The 21,365-nt window shown below is 38.7% G+C and overlaps 1 protein-coding gene across 1 annotated transcript in view; it reads right to left on the bottom strand.

Moving 5' to 3' along the window:
• Positions 1-21,365, bottom strand: part of CPED1 (cadherin like and PC-esterase domain containing 1) — a 118,863-nt gene that overhangs the window by 33,469 nt on the left and 64,029 nt on the right. The window contains exons 8-17 of the mRNA XM_032222152.1: positions 18,536-18,678; positions 16,308-16,380; positions 15,899-16,066; positions 15,430-15,534; positions 15,120-15,289; positions 9,340-9,393; positions 7,680-7,747; positions 7,049-7,093; positions 6,508-6,694; positions 4,552-4,720 (exon numbers count right to left, since the gene is read on the bottom strand). Of these exons, the coding sequence (XP_032078043.1) occupies positions 4,552-4,720; positions 6,508-6,694; positions 7,049-7,093; positions 7,680-7,747; positions 9,340-9,393; positions 15,120-15,289; positions 15,430-15,534; positions 15,899-16,066; positions 16,308-16,380; positions 18,536-18,678 (1,182 nt within the window). The remainder of the gene's footprint in view (positions 1-4,551; positions 4,721-6,507; positions 6,695-7,048; positions 7,094-7,679; positions 7,748-9,339; positions 9,394-15,119; positions 15,290-15,429; positions 15,535-15,898; positions 16,067-16,307; positions 16,381-18,535; positions 18,679-21,365) is intronic.

The raw sequence follows: 21,365 nt of genomic DNA, 5'->3' as shown, positions 1-21,365 counted from the left end.
GGAGCCCTCCTGGATCCACTGCCTTGGATCAGCCATAAAGGCGCAATCCGGTTAAGAGCCTCTGCCACTGCTGAATTCCAGGCAGCAACCAGAGTCTCCGCCAGACTGCGAGCGAGGGTATCAGGAACAACACCAAGCTCCGTCTGAAAGCCCAAAGGGTCCATAAGGCGCCTGGGGTGGAACCACCTAATCGGTTCCTCCTCCCTACAGTGGGGGTTTGGTCTCCGAAAGTCAAGCCTCAGTAGGTAGTGGTCCGACCATGACAGGGGTAAGGTCTCACTACCCCTCAAACCAAGATCACAACTCCACTGCTCTGAGAGGAATACAAGGTCGAGCGTGTGACCCGCCGAGTGAGTCGGGCCCCGAATTACTTGGGTCAAGCCCATGGCTGTCATGGAAGCCATGAACTCCTGCGCTCCATCAGAGTGTTCCCCGAGCAAAGGCAAATTGAAATCCCCCAGAACCATAAGCCTGGGAAACTCAACTGCCAGCTCAGCTACTGACTCGAGGAGCGAGGGGAGGGCTGCTGCAACGCTGTTGGGAGGCAGGTACATTAACAGCAAGCCCACTTGACCCTTGAGGTCCAACTTCACCAGCAAGGACTCACACCCGACAAGCTCCGGAGCAGGGATCCTACGAGGTACTAGAGACTCTCGGATAACAATAGCCACACCCACACCCCTTCCTTGGGGTCACGGCTGATGAAGCACATGAAAACCCTCTGGGCACATTTCAGTGAGGGGGACTCCTCCCTCCGGGCCCAGCCAGGTTTCAGTAATACATGCCAGGTCTGCCCTCTCGTCTAAAATTAGGTCCTGGACGAGGGGAGCCTTATGAACTACAGACCTGGCATTTAGCGACAGCAGCCTGAGACCAGGGTCCTGATTACTCATGCCATCTGGCCTAGCGAGCCCTCCTTCCCCGGTAATGGCCAGCCCTAAAGTCCCCACCATATCTGCCCCTCCCTGTTAAGACCGTAATGCTCTGGCCCACTCCCGTGTCCGTAGTCCCTCCGCCCATCCCCATAGCCCCCACATTTCCCGACAGGCCCTTCGAATCAGTCATCCTGAGATTGGAGTAGGCCCAGATCCCCCCAACACCTCTGCAAAGCACTCAGTGTGGGGGAACCTGGTTCCCATCCCAATCTCGCTTACACACCCAAACACTCACTCACTCACACCCCTACAGAAATTTAAAATACAGCAATATAATATAAAAAAGGAATTAAACAAATTACAAAGTTAAAAAGTGTGGGCTCATTCAATCAAATACATACGTACCACAGGCACTCCCCATACAAAGAATAATTGCGCAAGTATTAAAAGATGTAAAAAACGTGCAAGTTCGGGTAAAGTTTGTAGGTGGGATCACAAAAAGTCCAGTCCGGTGGGTTCGCAGAAATATAAAGAGGGAGAAAGATTTTGTCTTCTCTCTTCTTGCGTGATAGATGGTAAAGATGGTATAGATGGTATTGGGATAGAAGCTCCAAAGGGGCTAAGATGGAGTCTCTTAACAACAATGGGCAGCAATGATCGTACCAACCAGGACTAGATCGTAAGTCCAATGTCCAATGTCCAGTAGCTGTGAGTAAGGAACCATATAGTAAAGTCCCGTATTAGTAAGAGCAAACCGAGGGCCATGGAAGAGAGGGGAGGCCGTACTGTAGAAAAGGCCTAGGGAGTAGATTAAGGGGTCATGGTAATGGCCGCAAGGCCAGCTGCCAGGTCTTATACCGCCCCATATCAAACCAACTGCCCCTCTATAAAGTCAGCCAACAGAGTCTAAAGAAATTCCAAGGAGACAGGGCCAAAGATGTCGAAAAACGCCAAGAGCATCCAGTAATATAATCCACCAGAGTAGAGGAGGAGGGGGGGGCCTAGAGAGACTACAGCAGCCGGGAAAAAACCAGCTGCCTTGCCTCATCCAGCATCGTTCGAATCACCCACCTCCTTTGATAACAATAGTCCTCCGAAAGACAAATAAGGCACCAAGGTCCTCCCAGTCAGCGAAAGAAATAAGGCTAAAAGCTAGGACCATAAAGGATCATAAAACGCTGGTCCGAAGCTGCTTGTAGATTATTAAAACACCAAAGACTTAAAACGCCGAAGCGAAGCCTTCAGCGCAGCGCCGCCATTTCCACCAGCCTAAATGAGCGCTGCAAAGCACACTCTGGGCTGCCGCGTGGGCCAGAGGACGTCTGGGAGCGTCGACCCTCCAAGAAAGTGTTTGTTCAGGTCCCCTGGATCTCGCTCCGTTGCAGGGACCCCTGCTTTGTGAAGCTTCGATCCAAAACGCCGGTTTATTTCAGCGTTTTTCTGCTCCACCGGACGGAGCCGGTGCTTCTCTCCTTCATTAGTTTCACTGCACTACTGTTATAAAGCTATGTATTTTCTAGAAATGGAATTATGTTGCTGATGATCAACATCTTTAATACATTTTCCTAATGTGTATTTCTCCACTTTATATATAAATTCTATATAGTGACATATGACTTTTCAAGTTGTGGTAAAGTATCTTGGGTTTCAAATTTTATTTGATCTAGGTTCCATTTTGTTTGTCTGCTACAGAAAAAAATGGATTTTTTTATTCATTTCATTTTATGAAATGAAATTCATTATTGGGTAATTTTATTTGTTACGTATCACATAATTCAGGATAAGTGTTAGTTATTCTAGAGTAATTTGTTGAAAATAATTTCATTTTTCTCATAGCGAAGGGATCTGAATTGACAAGTCTTATTAAATTTGTTAATTCTAGAACTGCTTGTTATGTTATTTAATTCTATAGACATTGAACTTAAGTTATAATTATATCTTTTCTTTCTTATTAGGCTAGAACAGTGATGGCTAACCTTTTCATAGCTGCATGCAGAAAGCACGTGTGACCTCATAATGCAATGCATGTGCGAACCCCCCACCCCCCCATGCCCCACGCATGCACGCACAACCTCCCGTGTGTGCCCCACCCACACGCATGTAAGTGCACCCCTTGTGCTCCCTGACCCCCTCACATGTGCATGTGGCCCCTCCACTCCCCTGCACGAATGCACAAACATCTCCCACATGCGCCCCACCCACCACACACGTGTTGCAGAGAGCGAAAAACCAGCTGGGTGGTGGGAGGCACATGCGCATGTGTGGTGGAGCTGACCTGGGGTGACGTCTCACGTGCCCACAGAGAGGACTCTGCATGCCATCTGTGGCACGCCATCATGGGGCTAGAAGGTGCATTTTAAATACAATCAAACTAATATCAGTCAAACATAAATCCATAACCTCGTTGTTACCAGAAAAATTATTCTTATTTTAGGCTGTAATACAAACAATGGAACTTTCAGCTGCTGAAGATGCCATTATGGCTCAAACCTTTATCCTTGCTCTTAATAATACTATTAGAGAAAAAATGAAATAACAATCGTTTTGTACTTTTAGGAGTTGCACAGCTTTGGAACCGTATACTACTTTTCTGAGTAGCCTTGAACTTAATCCAGGGTTACTCAAACACATGAGAATTATTGGCAGTCTGGAAACTACTCAGTTTTTTTCTTTGTATTGTATCCTTCATCATGATATCAGTTTGCACTGAAACTTGATTATCCTAACAGGATTAGACATGAAAGAAAAGAGTCCCAGGATTGGACTTTCAACTGAAACCCCACTGTGAGAAAGACCACACCACTGTCTTTGACCTTTTCTCTCTCCAATGCACAAGTCCAGTTGTGCCTAATCAAGTGTCTAAAGAAGATCTCAGGCCGTTTGCTCCTTTGGCTCCTAGAACAGGTGTCTAGTTGCTAAAAAGAAAAGAAAAGAAACCATGGAAGTCTCTGATCTCTGGCATAGGCAAATTCAGCCAGCAGTAGAAATGTACTTTAGGACAAAGAAAAAAAAATACTGTCACCATAAAAAGTCGGTCTATGAAGATTTTTTAAAAAGAAAACACAGACTGCTTTTGCAGACTCCTATCTCTCTATATAAAAACGGCTGTGCGTGTATGTTCCAGCATAATTCTGGAATGTCTCGAGCAATTTCAACCAAACTTGGTACACAGATGACTTACTTTCTGGAAACAAATACTGTTGGGGTAAGACACCTCTGACACCTCTCGGTGTTTGTGCTCTGTTAAGACAGCCAGCCTGTTGTGCCTTAAAATGGCTTTTACTGTTCTGGCGTAAAAACACATTTTTGTAATTTGGTAGTGGGTTAGTGATTAAAACCTATCTGTGTTGAGAGTTAAACTATTGGTATACCTAGTTTTGTATTGACTTCCTGGATTTTCACCTGTACTTGTCAGAGTCTATGATGTGAATCAAGGACATTCCAATTGCAAAGCATATACTCTATTAGGAATCCATGAACCTTTGTAGAAAACAGTCACCTCCACAAGATCTTGCAAGAGTAGAAAATCTGGACTGACTAAAATAACAGAAGCAAGTAGGAACACAATACAAGAGGTATTAAACCCCAAAAAACTATTGATTTCCTTCACCATTGATAAGTAAATTACATGGTGCATGGATAAAACATTTGTTTGCTAACTGTATTTAGAAAGTACCTGTACAAAACCACACAGCATGAAATCATCAAATAATGGCAAGCTTGGACGGTCTTCACGGAAAATGATGATTTTGTAGATGCTCACAATCTCATTGACTGATTGAGACTTGTCTGTTACCACAATAATTACTATGTTTATACCTAATCCAAGTGGGTAATGTGCAGAGCTGTTAGAATAGAAGGAAAATGCGGGGAGGGGGGGGAATAGAACATTAATGAAATAAGTAATCTGTACATTTTATCATACACTAAAATATTCAAAAAGTATTTTTACAGCTGTGTAAGGAGAGAATAAATTATTTGTGATGGTACACAGTATTATCTTTCTGTGGTGCTGCTGTTTTAAGATTTCCAAATTGTCTTAATGCATAAATACTATGCCAAGCTCAATGTGTTATCAGAAAAAACAAGGCATATGAACTGCAGGAAGAGAAACGCATATCAGAACCATTCTCGGACTCTTAGATAGCTCTGTTATATTGTTCTGTTATAAGGTTGTGGTATCTACATAGTTCTTTTACTTGCATCTAGTTGAGTAGAAACTTCTAAACACTTGGAATCTGGGCTTAATCAGGTTCTCAATTGCAGACTTCCTTGCTGAGCATGGAGAAACTAAAGAATTTTTTTTAGACAGAGCTAACATGGCTCTGTCCCTCTTAATCATATTCAACTATCTATTCAGACAAAATACAGGTAGTTGTTGACTTACAGCAGTTCACCTAGTGACCATTCAAAATGACTTATGACCATTGTTCACACTTATGACCATTGCAACATGCCTATTGTCATGTGATCAGAATTCAGACGCTTGACAACTGGTTCATATTTATGACGGTTGCAATGTCCTGGAGTTGTGTGATCACCTTTTGCGATCTTCTGACAGGCAAAGTCAACGGGAAAGGCAGATTCACATAACAACCATGTTACTAACTTAACAACTGCAGTGATTCACTTAACAATGGTGGCAAGAAAGGTCATAAAATGGGGCAAAATCCACTTAGCAAACATTATTCACTTAACAAACTAACAAATGTTTCACTTAGCAACATAAATTTTGGACTGATTGTGGTCATAACTTGAGGGCTACTTGTAGCTGAATAAAATTATGAACCCTCTCCTTCCTTATTGATCCAGTATGCTCATAAAGTTTGAATGTTGTACCACTTTCTTTAACTATAGTAGATAAAAGCTACTTTGCTGAGATTAGGATCAGTTGGACTTCAATTTCCATCAGTTATCTGTCCTATTAGAAACCTTGTAGCTGTCCTAATGGTGGGGGAAAGCAGAAGTAAGTGTGATATCCATTCTGTAGAAAGCAGGCACAAGTTTAGAAGCCTCTCCCATTAAATGGATTTCTTGGATGAGGCCTTGGAAGGAAGAAGTGACACAGTACAATTGCTGTGCTTTCCTAGGGGGTTGTGCTGCTTGTGAAGCAATGTCAAAAGACTACTTTTGCATGCACCTTCATGGAAGCTTTGCACAAGTTTAATCTATATATGATAAAACAAGCCACACAAACACTACAAATATTAGGATTCGTATTCAAACACAGGAATCTGGTTTCTGCTCATTTCATGGCTAGAAATACAAAACTGCCTGCACAGAGTTACTTATGCATGGGGATGCAAATAGTTCTGTAAATTTGCCAAAATTGGGCCATTTTTCTTTCTCTTATGAATGGTCATGCATGCACATTTGTGTTACATCCAAAGCTATGAAGAAACGGCAAGACAGCATCTTAAAAGGGAACTATATATCAATAGGTTCTTGTAGAAATTTTGTATGCTGTCATAATCAGCATTGCTATGGGAAAACTGCCCTTCCAAAGCCTGGGGATCCCAATAATACTTAATAGTGGCGCTTTTAAGGATAAACATGTTGCAATTTTTCTGGTAAGTAGAATTTAAGGATTTGTATTGTACATCCCAAGAGCATCACCCACCATTCCAATTACCTTGGTCCTTGTCTCTCATCCAAGTGAGCTTCGCCTTGACAATTCATGGGTTCTGCTCTAATCTTGATCGTCAAAAGATCAAAAGGCACCTCAGTGTAGTATTCTTTGATTTTGGGGTCAAAATTAGGATTTAAGTCCAAATGCGGGCTAGTGATGACCTGCCTGATATGAGGTAGTGTATCTTTATCTGTTTTATAGGGAGGGAAAGGGAACCATTAAAAATGCTTAAGTATATTAAATCAGTGGTTCAGCTCAATGTTTCTAATACTGTTGCATTCAATTAATACACCATTCCTTCTACTAGCCAGATACGGCAAAATAACTAACACAAGATTTAATGGTCTTCCCTCCCAGATTTTAAAAATGTTTTTCAACATGAATAGCCTCATAATGAGCTGTTTTGAGGTTATATGTAGTAACACTTTAACTAGAAATAACAACAACAACAGCAACTCAGGCATTACCTTAACAGTTCTTAGGTCCTTAGTTAGATTAAATCTTAAATAATGATAATAATAGTGAGATTCAGATTCTCTCTTACCATGACTGCAATGCATTTCTTTAGCCAGATTTAAAATGTGTAGTTCTAGAAATTATAGAAACACAAGTTAGGATGGTTCGTCATTCATCCACTGCATCTATCTGCATTTGAGAAAAATGTCAGGGAATGTCCAAAAATCTGAATAAAACTATATCAGTGCTAATGTATAGCCTTTCATAAATACCATTTGTTTTCAAGAAATTATCTTTATTTTTGTCTATCTTCTTCTACCTTCTATAAAACGTAGAGTAGTATTGATAGATTCCTAATAACTAAAAGATTTTTCTTAATAGCTACATTAATGATCAAAGCAAATCCTATAATGATCAGTGCCTTTAGCAGGGAAAGATGTAAGAACTGGCTCATGAAATCAAGTAGCCACAGGAGAATCACAATAAATCCAGCTATGTAAAAACACTTCTAAATAGTTTTATGTATTCATTCAACATATGAACTACCTAGTACATTGACTTCCACTTCATAGAAAAAATATCAAAGGGTTTTTATAGTGAGCTGAAACATATGAAATATTTTCTGTACAAAACAGTCCAGTTGGATATATATTTTGGCTTCTGAATGGATTTCATTTAGTGGCAAATAATATTAAATGAGTACAAAAAATTAATGTTACCTTTATCTTTTTCCTTGACTGTGGAGGATACCCTTAGTTGAATGTTGTCTTTTTCTAAATAAGAAATCCTAAAGGTTAAGTAACAAAATAATGTCTTTATAATTAGAAATTCAAGCACAATCCAGTTAAAAGAATGGAAGAAAAAACTTCCAGCAATGTATTTTTTTTTCATTTTTAAATGATTTTTTAAAAGTTTGTTAAAATGAGAATAGACTTCTAGTAGTATAGGCAGAATTTATTGTAGTCCACAATTTTATTATATGACTTGTACTGTTGCTATGATTGCTGTTTCTGATTTTGTATCCTGTTTATGGTCGTCCTTAATTTTGGATTACAATTGGATTTATTATTGTAAATTGTAATTGTCATAAATCAAGGCACCCATGTGACCAGACCTTATTTGATGATATTCTTTTGGTAGTCATTTAGTGCAGAGGTCCCCTTGGCGACAGCCCAATATGGGGCTGTGAGCTATTCACAATAGGGCTGCCTGAATATTCGTGCACAGCTCAATATGTACAAGAAGCAGGCCATTGTGTGTGCAGTTAAACTTGCACAAGTTGAGTTGTGTGCTGCTTGTGCAAGTTGAGCTGTGTATGAACACAAGTGCAATGGCCTGCCATTCACGTAGCCTGGTTCCCCTGTTGCCTCACAGGGCCAAGCCTCAAAGGTTGGGGACTGCTGATTTAGTGAATCAATAGTGGTTAAGTGAACACTGCAGTCATAAGTGTAAACCAATTCATCTAAATGGGCATTTGGGGGGTAGGGAGTTACAAACTACGGTCATGTGACCACAGAATGCTTTAACCATTGTAATTGGTGGTAAAGAACAGCTGGTTGTCAAGTTCCCAAAATATGGCCATGTGACTATGGGATAGAGTGGCACAATATTTTATGACAATCAGAAGTGCTTTACAGATCATAAATCACTTATTCTGGGTCTGTCGTAATTTTGAACAGTTGTTAAGAAATTAGTCATAAGTCAAGGACTGCAACTAGTGATTTTCAGGATTTTTAAAATGATGAAATATACTCATTTGTTTAAAATTAGTAATGAAATATGAAAAAATATAAAAAATTGCTTGTTTTGTATGTATATTTCTCTCGTTTACTCCCATTTTTAAATTTCTCATAGTTAAAAAACATCTATCTACTAAATTATATTCAAAAAAAGAGCTTCTCATGCCACAAGAGACTTATGGGCTAATAATAACAATACATAAAATGAACTACAGAATTACTTTAACTTTAAAAGAGTAATTGATCCCAGATATATAATCATCTACTGCATTTAAGAAAAGGTGATTAGTTCTCATGTAAATACACTTTTATGAACTTTAGATTGCAATTTACATCTTCATTCTCAAATAATTTAATACGGTGTTTAATGACTCTAATCTCAGTTTGAGTAGAATGTTTCCTTTAGTGCAAATAATAGGGTTTTCATTGGATTTATCTAAAAATTCAAATAATTATAATTGTTGTAACAGAAATTTGATCATAGCTACAACTTTGCATAACTTTTAAGATACATTTATTCCTTCAAGTCAGCTTGTTTCCTGATTACTTCATAGACTTAATCCAAATGACAACATGGACATTTGTGTTCCTGACTTCTTTCTGGGTGGTTCCCCCCCCCCATACACTTTTTGGTTCTCACCCAAGATTTGACCATTTAGCTGTCATCAAAGGCTTATTTCTTGAACGGTTTTGCCTGTTGAAAAATTGTAAAAACTATTATATGTTACTAATTCATTGTATGCTGGAAAAACAAAGAAAGACTTTGTAACAATTTGTACTGGAGTTACCTATTTGCAGAAAGAAAAAAAGAAATGAAGTAGAACAAAGTGATAAATAGATAAAACATTTAGAGTGCAATTTAGACAACCAGAGAATCTGGACATACTAATAATTTTTGTGATATATACATAAACTGTACATATTATCAAAAATGTTAACTTATCATTTGAAGTTTCTGAAGATCATCACTGAAGTTAATGAAATACAATATATAAAATTATAGAACAGGAACATAAATAACTTTGGTGTTTTGATTTGACAAATAAATTATTGATTTTGGATGGTTATAGTAAAAAATATTGTTTATTGCAGAATAAAGTCAATGTTTCTAGATTTATTCTATGCCACTTTGTACTAAATTGTCAAATGCCTCTTTAAATGCCTACCTTTTAAACGTAGATGATTAATTAAATGTAGAGAATAAATCAAGCATTAAATGTAGAGAACAAATGAAATATAAAGTATAAATCAAGCAATTAAACATTCAAAATATGAGAAGGCATAAAGCAATACATACAGACATTTTTAAAATACAGTGGCAGAGTAATTAAATCTATTGAAATAACTTGTTTCTTTTATACAGATGGTTTTCTTTCCCGCTTTGGATAACTTCTTATTCAGACACTGGGCCAAATGCAGTTTCTTCATTTTATTTCTATAACATCCACAGGGTATTTCATTTTCATTTCATTTATTTGGGATTTATAGGCCGCCCTTTTCCCTGAGGGGACTCAGGGCGGCTTACATTCATAGGAAAACGGGGGTGCAATACAGAGACATAAACAATATGTGAATAAAACAAACAGTAAAAACACAACTTTCATTCAACACTCAACACTCGGGTGGGGCGAATTAGAAACTTATCCCCAGGCCTGATGGGATAGCCAGGTCTTAAGGGCTGTGCAGAAGGTCTGGACGGTGGTGAGGGTGCGAATCTCAACAGGGAGGTCGTTCCACAGGGTCGGCGCTGCTACTGAAAAGGCTCTCCTCCGCGTAGTCGCCAGTCAGCATTGACTGGCGGATGGGATTCGGAGGAGGCCCAATCTGTGTGATCTAATTGGTCAGAGGGAGGTAATCGGCAGGAGGCAGTCTCTCAAGTACTCAGATCCACTACCATGGAGGGCTTTATAGGTGGTAAGTAATACCCTGAAGCGCACCCGGAGATCAACAGGTAGCCAGTGCAGGTCGCTGAGGATAGGTGTTATGTGGGCGAACCGCGGTGCGCCCACTATCACTCGCGCGGCTGCATTCTGGACTAACTGCAGTTGCCGAATGCACTTCAAGGGCAGCACCATGTAGAGCACATTGCAGTATTCCAGCCTAGAGATCACAAGGGCTCGAGTGACTGTTGCGAGGGCCTCCCGGTTCAGGTAGGGTCGCAACTGGCGGACCAGGCGAACCTGGGCAAATGCCCCCCTGGTCACAGCCGACAAATGATGGTCGAAAGTCAGCTGTGGGTCCAGGAGGACTCCCAAGTTGCGAACCCTATCTGAGGGGTGTAAAATTTGACCCCCCAGCCTGAGCGATGGAACACTGGCCAAATTGTTGGGAGGGAAACACAACAGCCACTCGGTCTTGTCTGGGTTGAGTACCAGTTTGTTAGCACTCATCCAGTTCTTAACGGCCTCAAGGCCCCGGTTCATCACGTCCACCGCTTCATTGAGTTGGCACGGGGCGGACAGATACAATTGAGTATCGTCCGCGTATTGATGGTATTTTATCCCGTGCCTCCGAATGATCTCGCCCAGCGGTTTCATGTATATGTTAAATAGTAGGGGGGATAAGACCGAACCCTGCGGCACCCCATATGTTAGGGGCCTCAGGGACGATCTCTGCCCCCCGACCAACACCGACTGCGACCTGTCCGAGAGGTAGGAGGAGAACCACTGCAAAACAGTGCCTCCCACCCCCACCTCCCGCAGTCGTCGCAGAAGGATACCATGGTCGATGGTATCGAAAGCCGCCGAGAGGTCAAGGAGAACCAGGATGGACGCATGGCCTCCATCTCTGGCTCTCCAGAGATCATCGGTCAATGCGACCAAAGCGGTTTCTGTGCTGTAACCAGGTCTGAAGCCGGACTGGAAGGGGTCAAGGTAACTAGCTTCCTCCAAGGACCGTTGAAGCTGGAAGGCCACCACCTTCTCGACAACCTTCCCAACAAAGGGGAGGTTGGACACTGGATGGTAATTGTTAAAAACGGCTGGATCCAAGGATGGTTTCTTCAGGAGGGGTCTCACCACCGCCGTTTTAAGCACAGCGGGGAAGTGCCCCTCCCGAAGGAAGGCGGTCACGACCGCCTGGATCCAGCCACATGTCACCTCACTGCTGTTGGCAACCAGCCAGGAGGGACACGGGTCCAGTATACAGGTGGAGGCACTCACAGCTCGTATGGCCTTGTCCACATCCCCAGAGGCAACATCCTGAAACTCATCCCAGAGATGGTTTGCCAAGTAATCCCCTTGTGACTTGGGTGGATCTGCAGAGGTGGAGTCCAAGTCCGACCAAAACCGAGCAACTTTGTCCGCTAAGAACTGGGCATACTCCTCAGCCTTTAGGAGTGCAATTTTCAACTCATACTCAAAAGCCATTACAGTAATAAATGTGCAAATGTAGAATTACACTTTTAAAGGGTAGCCAATTTAGGATCATCTTGTCAAAGTTAATTTTATTTTATTTTTTTGTAAAAATTTTTTTTTATTTTAATTGAACAAAAACACAAAAAAGAATCATCCTTCATTACATCTTGTAGAACGCGTGTCGATTGGTTACAGATAACTTTCGTGCATTTCTTCCACAGTCATTATTTATAGTTCATATTAGATTATACACTTTTAAGTTAAAAACCTTTGTATATCTTACTATCAATGTACCACAATTCTCATTTGACTACAATAATTTGAACATGCTATTACCTCAAATCATTCATACTTAAAGACACAACGACATAATGGCATTCATTAGCTATTTCAAAAAATCCTCCAATAACATTACACCTTTATAGCATCTTTTAAGTAAAAATCAATTAATAAAGTTTCTAAGCCTTCCCCCACCCTGCTTTTTTTCCAACTCACTGACTAAAATTTATATCCAAGTTACTTTAGCCAATACCATAGGATGTATATATTGTTAAACAATGTCCATTAACATTTCCTTGTTGTTATTATAATTGGCTAAAAATCATTTACTATTTATGCCCCATCTCCTCTCATCAGCCCCCCCCCCCAAAACCTTTCACCTTTATAACAATAACTAAATAAAAATTTGTTAATAAAATTTATAGGTCTTTTTCCCAAGTCATAATTTATATCCAAATTTCTTTTACTAAATTGTCAATACATGTATATTTCATTATCCTGTATCCATTATCATTTCATTATTATTATTTATGGTTAATTAATTGTTAGCGAGTAAACATTTAATAACAATCTAAAACAATCTGGGGGTTACAAAATTCCTACTTATTAATCACCAATAATTTAAAAAAACTATTTTTTTATTACCAACTTTCATTGTCGACTTGTATCTTTCCAGTAACAAAACAGTCTTATCTCTCTTGCCAATTGTGGACTCAGTCTTCTTTTTATCTCTTTTATAAGGTTTTTATAGGCTTCTCTACGCACTTTGTTGCTTGAAGGGTCTCTCAGATAATCTCTTTGCCCACCAGTTGCTACTAAAGTTAACCTGTCTTTATTTGCCAATCTTGCTTCTGAAAAAATTTCTCTTCTTATGTCTATCATCATTAGTATTTTTTTTTCTTCTGTGTCCTGAAATCTAGGGTAGAGCTCCAATTCGTTGAATTCCCTTTTCCATATTCCCTTTCCATTTTCACCCACATTTGCTCCATTAATAAAGTCATCTATTGTCTTATCTTTATCTTCTATATCTTCATTCTCCCCTTTAATTTGGGGGGCTCCAACCCCACCATCTTTTGCTGTGAGGAAGACTAGTCTTTCCAGCCTCTTCTCAATTCTCTCATATCCTTCCAATAGATTTTGAATTCCAGCCAAGATATTTTGGAATTTTAAGGTTTCCTCATCTAGGTAGTGACCCATGTTTCCAAAACAGAAGAGAGAAAGAAAAAGAAAAAAACTAATAATGATTGTTAGTCTAGTCTTCCAGGCCTCTCTTACCTTTATTTTAAATTGACTTAAACAAAAGTTCTTTTGTGCTCTTCAAAGGAGAAGGGTTCTGTTCCCCTCTTTCTTTCTTTCTTTCTTTCTTTCTTTCTTTCTTTCTTTCTTTCTTTCTTTCTTTCTTTCTTCTTTCTTTCTTTCTTTCTTTCTTCTTTCTTTCTTTTTTTCCCTGCCAAAATAATTCTCAGAGGCACCTGTGAAAACAGTTCGTGCCCTTGGTTTTTTATCAGTTTCTGTAAACAAGTTGCAAACCTTTCAGCTGCAAAGTTAGTGAAGTCAAATAAAGAAAGAGATACGTTGTTTCAAAAAACTCTGAGTGGCAGTTAATTTTCACTTTCTGTAGGAAACAAAGTTCTTTAGATTGCTTTTAGTGTGATTTAATAACAAGTAGTAGGAAGAATTGTTAAAATAAAAAGGAAGGTGTTAATCCAGAAGTCAAAAAATAAAGCAACAAGAAGCAGAAGAAAAAAAAATCAATCTGTTCACTTTAAGAGGAGAGAACATTACGAGCATTTCAATCCACAAAAAATAGTTACAATGACAAAGGGAAAAAAAAACTTTCTACAGTGATCCCATTAGGATTATTTTCGCCGCTCAGTTCTTTTGTTTAAGGATCTAATTTGGCTTTAAAGAAACATTTCTTTGGGCAGTCTTTAGCAAAATAGAAAAAATACCTCACCAGATGGACTTTCTCTTTTCACTTCCTTCCTTCCAGAGCGTCCCGATTTCATCAGCCTAGGGCTGCCTGTTTACCGCAGGCTTGAAGCACTTCCCTTGGGTCTATCAGGGATTTTGCGATATCCCTGAGACCAGCAAGGCTTTGTCTTCCTGATCACTATCTCTACAGGACAGTTTAGGTCTCAATGGACCCCCCCCCCCAGCGGCAAAAGTGTCAACGGCGGTCTCAGAGTATTGAGACCGCATGTTGTAACATCGCTACGTGGCTCCTCCTTCTCAAAAGTTAATTTTATTTTGAAGTGTTTCAAATTAATAAAACCAGAAATAAATTTATTCAACCTGGATCATATGGTTTTCTAAGCGCTTAGAAGTTGGGCTGATGCCATAATGTTAAGATTTGCTGAGTGGTATAAAGTGTTAGGAGGAGGTTTATCAAAGATTGCATTTCTGCAAAAATTACAGAACTACATCACAAATGTATATTTGAATTTCTTTTTGTTAATTCCTCTTAGTATTTTTTTCAAACGTAGGCCTCCCCCCTGCCCCCGCTTCTTTCTCATTTATGCATAGCATCACAGATTTGGGGGAAATAAAGTTTAGCATGATTTATTTATTACAGATTAAGACACATATTCTGTTATGTACCTTATATTTGAGATTATTGGAAATGATGTCAAAACATGTATCTTAAGGATATTTTGATTCAGTGTTAATTTGTGAAGAGTTATTAATATCAGGACAATTAAGAAAAATAATTGTCTAACAATCTCTTTCAAAAAATAACGTGACAAAGTTGTAAACAAAAGAATTAATCAAAATATCATCTTACCCTTTTGGAAGGTTTGCAGATGCTACATTGCTAATTCCTTGGAACTGTTTAAATAAACTTGAAAGAAACCAATGAAGAGCTAGGATGGAGTTAAGCTTTTTTCCTGGGTTCACTATACGATAAAGATCATGCAGCAAAAAATGGATTTTAGGAACAGCAGAAGGGAAAAGCTGGAAGAAAAAGCAATCAGGAACAATAGGAAATTATACCTTTCATCCTGGTATGGTGAAGAAACATTAAATATGTATGTGGAAAAATATTCCCATTGGGAGAACATTTATTACGAAATAAAACCACAAATGTCACATACCAATTCAAACTCGCCTGGATTTTGAATCCCTTTCACAAAGCTAATCAATGGATTTAATTCTTCTAATGTTAGGCAATAATCAGAATTCTCCTTGAGATGGTCATCCTGTTAATAGACAATAGGAGAACCTTGGGTAGATAAGAAAATATTGATCATAACATTCATATCTGGAGGGGAATTGGTACAATTATTTAGTTTTTCATTAAAGTGCTTATATAGGCATAACTAATATGCCTATATAAAGAAAATATTAGTAATAGAGTAGTACTAGCAGCATCCCTAGTCTTCTTCACATTCTGACATGCAATTGTTTGCCAATTTTGTCCAAGCGACTTAAAATCTCTTAGGTGATTTAGAATGAAAATATGGCTGATAATATCAAAAGCTATTGGCAATTATAAGCCAGTCACAGTTTTAATATTGAAAAAACTTTTCTGTTTGCAGAATGTTGCCATACCTCAAGCCTTACCTTAATTCTTGCTGATCGATACACATTCTGCATAGCTTCAAAGAAAGTGGAAGAAGACGTTTGATTTGATAACAGGATACGAAATGTATCTCTAAGAAGAATTTCTTTAACACTTTGGTCCTCTGAAAATGAATCTTCATCAGCTTGAAAATCAAAATATTCATGTACCTAGAATACATATTAACTGATTAAAACATTTAACCAATCTATTGACCTCAACATCTACAAATGCATAGTTCCATCAGGAAACGTTTATCAGAACAGAAGGAGAAAACACATATGTGAACAGAAAACACTTCCCCAGGATTGTAATTTTTCTTTCTCTTTCCAAAAATCCGTTTACCTAATCACACAGGTCACCCACATCTCCTGTTATTTACCTATGACAATTGTAATATGGAATGCTTACCTCAAGAACAATAGGATAAAAAGTGTGTCCAAATCCAATATCAAAAGTTAACATCTGAAAGCAAGAACTGCATCTGAAATAAGGGAACTGAAATAAATTGATTTCATTTTTAAAAATTAACCTGATACGCAAATTTAAAAGATATCATGAATGTTTCAGAAACAAACCCTGCTAATCAGCTTCATCATGGCATGGGGGTGGGGGGAGGGTATCTTCCTGGGAAAGATGACCAAAGAACATCAGGTATGCATGCCAAAAGTATATACACCTACTTGAGACACTCCAAGTTTGAAAATCATTCCTAAAGCAAGCAGACACTTAGGTTGGGCAACAATGATATAGAAAGTACTGAATTCAAATGATCCTTTTAGGGACAATGGCCAAGGCATTATTTAAACAACTCCAGAGGTGGGTTCCTACCAGTTCAGCCTGGTTTGGACGAACTGGTAGTGGTACGGCGGCATGGGTCACTGGAACCGGCAGCGACCCAGGCCTGCCACACCCCTGAACTGGTTCTCTGGTTGGTGCCGTTGGCACTGCCATCTTGTTTTAAGTTCTGCGCATGCGCAAAACAAGTTTAATTGAACTGTAAATGTTCACGCAGGGTGTGCACATGAGCAAACCGGCAGTAAAGCTGGCCGGAACCCACCCCTGAAAAACTCCTGTAGCTTATTAAGAAAACCACATGACCAGATTGATAATATCAGATGATGGACATCTCAGGTTGACTGGCACTCAGCATGCTACTAAGGGAATGTTAAACATCATTTGGAATAATAATAATATTCATGACACAGAAAGATTAAAGCCCAACAAGTATTTAGCAATAGAAATAGCACTTAGACTTATATACCACTTCACAGTGCTTTACATCTCTCTCTAAGCAGTTTACAGAGTCAGTATATTGTCCCCAATCATCTGGGTCCTCGTAACACTTACATGTTATTTTGCCATGCAGCAAAATAAAATCCCAAGTGGCAAAGACAGAATTAAAGTAGGAACATGGAACATAAGAATTATCTGCAAATTATCATACACTATCCTTAATTTCACATGCAAGCAAAATAATGTTTGGGATCATCAACAGATTTTAATCCTACACGGAAATCGAAATTCCATAAGTTCAAGGTGGTTTTCAGAAAGGCCAAGGAACGAGATATTATTCTTTTTTTTATTTTGAGAATTTTTTTATTGTTTTAGTTAAACAGAAAAAACAAAAAAAATCATCTTTCATTACATCTTGTTGAAAGCGTATTGATTGGTTACAAATATATTCCGTGTGTTTCTTCCACAATCCTTACATATGTTTCATTCAAATCAGGTTGTACATTTTAAGTCAAGAAAAGTTATGTATTTTACTATCCCTGTACCATAATTCTCATTTAGTTACCATTGTTTAAACATGTTTTTATCTAGAATCATTTATATTAGAAGACACAACCACCTACTGGCATTCATTTGCAATTTCAATAGATCTCCAATAACATTACACCTTTATAACATATTATTCTTGATGTACCCTCGATAGTAAGAAAGCCAAAGAATATAAAAAAGAAGTCAATATGTGCTTCTCTGATTACAGGAAAAATTTTTGATTGGAAAACCAGTCAAGCTATGGAATGTGCTTTCCGCCTTGGATATTAAGCTCACTTTGTTTATTATATTAGCATTTTGTCTTTCTTTTAGAATAGATGTGCACAATCATTTTAGGTAGGGGTGGGTTGCTGCTGGCATTATTGCCGGTTCGGTGCGCGTGTGCATATTCAGTTGCCCATAAATAGGCCTGTGTATGCGCAGAACATTAAAAAATGGGGGGGGGGACATGCCGCGCTGACCAGGGAACCGGTTTTGAAGCGCGGCAGGCCTGGGTCGCTGCCGGTTCCTTTGACAACCCAGGCCAGCAAACCACTACTGGTTTGGCCTAACCGGTAGAAACCCACCTCTGATTTTAGCTGAGGGCAGCACTTGGTTCAGATGGAACCAGGAAAAAGGCAGAGCCAAGTTGAAAAGAAGAATCTATCTTCTTCATTATTTATTTTATAAACATGCTTTTCATCTCATGGGTATTGAGCAAAATTCCAGAGCAAAAGAACATTTTTATAAATAATATAAGATATTATTAACTACTCTGCTGACTTATCATTCAATCCCAACCATTCTCTCACTTGGAATTACTTCTGGGTAAACCAAGGAACATTTCTTGGAAAATTGTCTATCCATCCACTTACTGCCTAGTAGTTTGTGGCTGAGGCAGTGCTGCTTCGCTGAAAACCTCAGTTATCAACAAGAGTTTGCTTATTGCCTCTTTCATGTCATCCAAAGCCTGCTGAGGAGAAGCAGCCCTCAGAAATGTCTGAAAAAATGTTTGCAACTGTAAAAGAAAAAGAGAAACATGTTTTTTTTAGAATGCTCAAATATATATTTCTTTAACCCCAGGGAATTCTCAAAATGTAAGCTTAATCCTGCCATTTTCCACTTCGAAGAAATAGCAGACAGTTGATTATTCAATGTTCTGGCAGCAGAGATCAAGTTCAAAGGGGTTTGGAAGGATAGTTTTGTTCCTTTATACAGTTGTCTTCAGACGTACATGGAAATGAATTACAACAAAAAGAGTATACATCTGATATACATTTACATTAAATCAAGATCTCTGGAGTTGCAGAAATCACTTTATTTTCTCTTTTGGCAATGCAGGAGCTCTATAAACTATTATTTATTTCAGCTTGAGTTTCCGGGTATTTGGAACATTATGATTTTCTTATTGACAAAATGGGACAGAATCATGAAATGTCATATGGAAAGGCTTTGAAATACTCACAATGGAGAAATGGTTGAGAACAATGACCGAATTTGCAGAGACACCAAAATCAACTTGTTTGAAGAGGAAAAAGACAATGACTACATTTGTCAGTAATTGGAAATCTTTTATAGACTTCCTGCTGAAAATTGAAGGGGGGAAATAAACTTCTGATTTATGGGTTTGATAATTAGAGATAATAGAATGTGGAAAGAATGAAATCACAATATAATTTTAGAGATAAAATATAAATGCATTTATGACTGCTATAAAAAAGTGGGGATGTTGCTCCTTTATTTTTTCTCTTTCTTTTTTGTTGTTTCTATTTTTTTATTATTTACCTATGACTTTGCTTCGCTTTTTCTTCTTCAAAATTGGTTTTATTCTATAAAAATATTTAATAAACATTAATAATAATAAAAAAATACTCACATTTATGAGCAAAGTAAATCTGGAGGTTGTTGTGTTCCCAGGTACCTGCATTCTCATTCAGGTTTATGGACACAAGCTGCTTTTTGTTTGTTTACATTTTAAAATGATTTACCACTTTTCATTTTCTACACAGATCTCAAAATGTATAATTCTTTCATAAGAAGGTAGCTAAAACAATGAAGTTTACCGTCACTGCCCTTCTAAAGAGCACCAGAATGAGTGTTAAAAAAAAAGAAGCCCAAACTTCTTAGCAGGATGTTTTTCTTCAATCCTCTCTGCATTTATTTTTGTTCCCTAAAGTATATTTCTACTTGTGCTCCATGAAGGACTAAAAGATGATAGTTTGGAAACAAAGAAATTCTAAGAGACTTTCTGTCTCTTGGAGAAATTTCTCAGCCTCTTTGTCCATGGTATAGAATCAGAATATTTTGGACATGTGATGTGACACCCAGAAAAATATGGCATCCTTCACTTAATCCTCCAGAGAAAGATTAAAGGCAAACGAGGTCCAGGCAGAAGAACAACATCACGGCTTTGTAGGAAGTTATCACCCAGTCCTCTCCCAGAAAAATGAAATATCCTAGGAAATATTGAAAAGGCAGAATATTTCCCTGGATGTGAAAATGGAGAAACATGGTTTAAAGAGAGAGTAGCTTCCTGCAGCTTCCTGCCCATCCCCTTTGTCAATGGGCCATTAAGAAGGCCAAGCCAGTCCCTTTACATAATAAAGAGTTCTCCCCTTCATCTCCAAGGCATGATAATATTGGCCCTTTACCCAACTCACCACATGGCATCTGAGAACTCAACCAAACCTGGATTCAAAACGCAGCCTAGAGAGATGCCCCTGTATGGCCCCATGGGAGTCTGACAACCAATCAGAATATAAGCTCAAGATCAAAGGCCAGAGAGGGCATAAAATCAGGGACTCAGCATCTCAGCCTTTCCTTCACTTCTTCTCCACCAACATTGAAGCATGTGATCACCTTTTCTGTTCAGGACTCAAGCCATGTGGTCCTGTCCACCATTAAACCATCTTTCCAAACAGCCTCCATGTCTCCACTGTCTTTTTCCCCACTTGGAGCTGAACCCTGAAGGACATTTCTTTCATCAGCTTCGAAACCCAAGGGACTGGTTTGGACAAAACTCAGCAGCACTTTTTCATGTGGCCATTGACAAAAATAGGATTGCCAACATGATCACCAAAGTCTGATGATGGATATGGCACAAGAAGAAGAAGATAGAATCAGATAGCATAGAACTTTGAGATGAGAGAACAGAATTGAAAAGAAAAGGGAAAGAAGAGTTTCTTTCTTAGGAAGACTAAATAAATGACAGCTGTGCAAAAAAAATGACCATGTTTGTGACTTGCTAATTATTGTTTATCCTTTCTTTTAAGGAATAGTTTGTGTTCTCCCTCTACATCAAGAAAACTAATATGATGATAAAAGCTATAACAATATATGGAAAATAATAAGAAAACAGGAGAGTTTTCTTTCATTGATTACCTGGTTATCCACTTATTGGTTAAAAAGGAATCATAATAAGGAGCAGGGAATCACAATTTATCACTTGACTGAAAATAGTTTCTCTAACACATTACCTCCATCTACTGGACATAGAATTAAGTGACTGTACTGTAATAGTCAAACTTTTTTTTAAAAAAAAAATTGTGACTTTGAGTCAGCGTTGATTCCTGGTGACTGCCTGCACTAATTTCTGCAGTTACTTGGGAAGATTTTGAAAGTAGTTTGCCACTGCTTCCTTCTAGAGATAAGTACTAGTGTTGATTGACAACTTCCCCTCCCCCTGAAAACAGGTGATAGATCACA

The sequence above is a fragment of the Thamnophis elegans genome, chromosome 7, assembly GCF_009769535.1.
Source record: "Thamnophis elegans isolate rThaEle1 chromosome 7, rThaEle1.pri, whole genome shotgun sequence".
Taxonomy (NCBI): Eukaryota; Metazoa; Chordata; class Lepidosauria; order Squamata; family Colubridae; genus Thamnophis; species Thamnophis elegans.
This window is presented reverse-complemented; position numbering and strand designations above follow the sequence as displayed.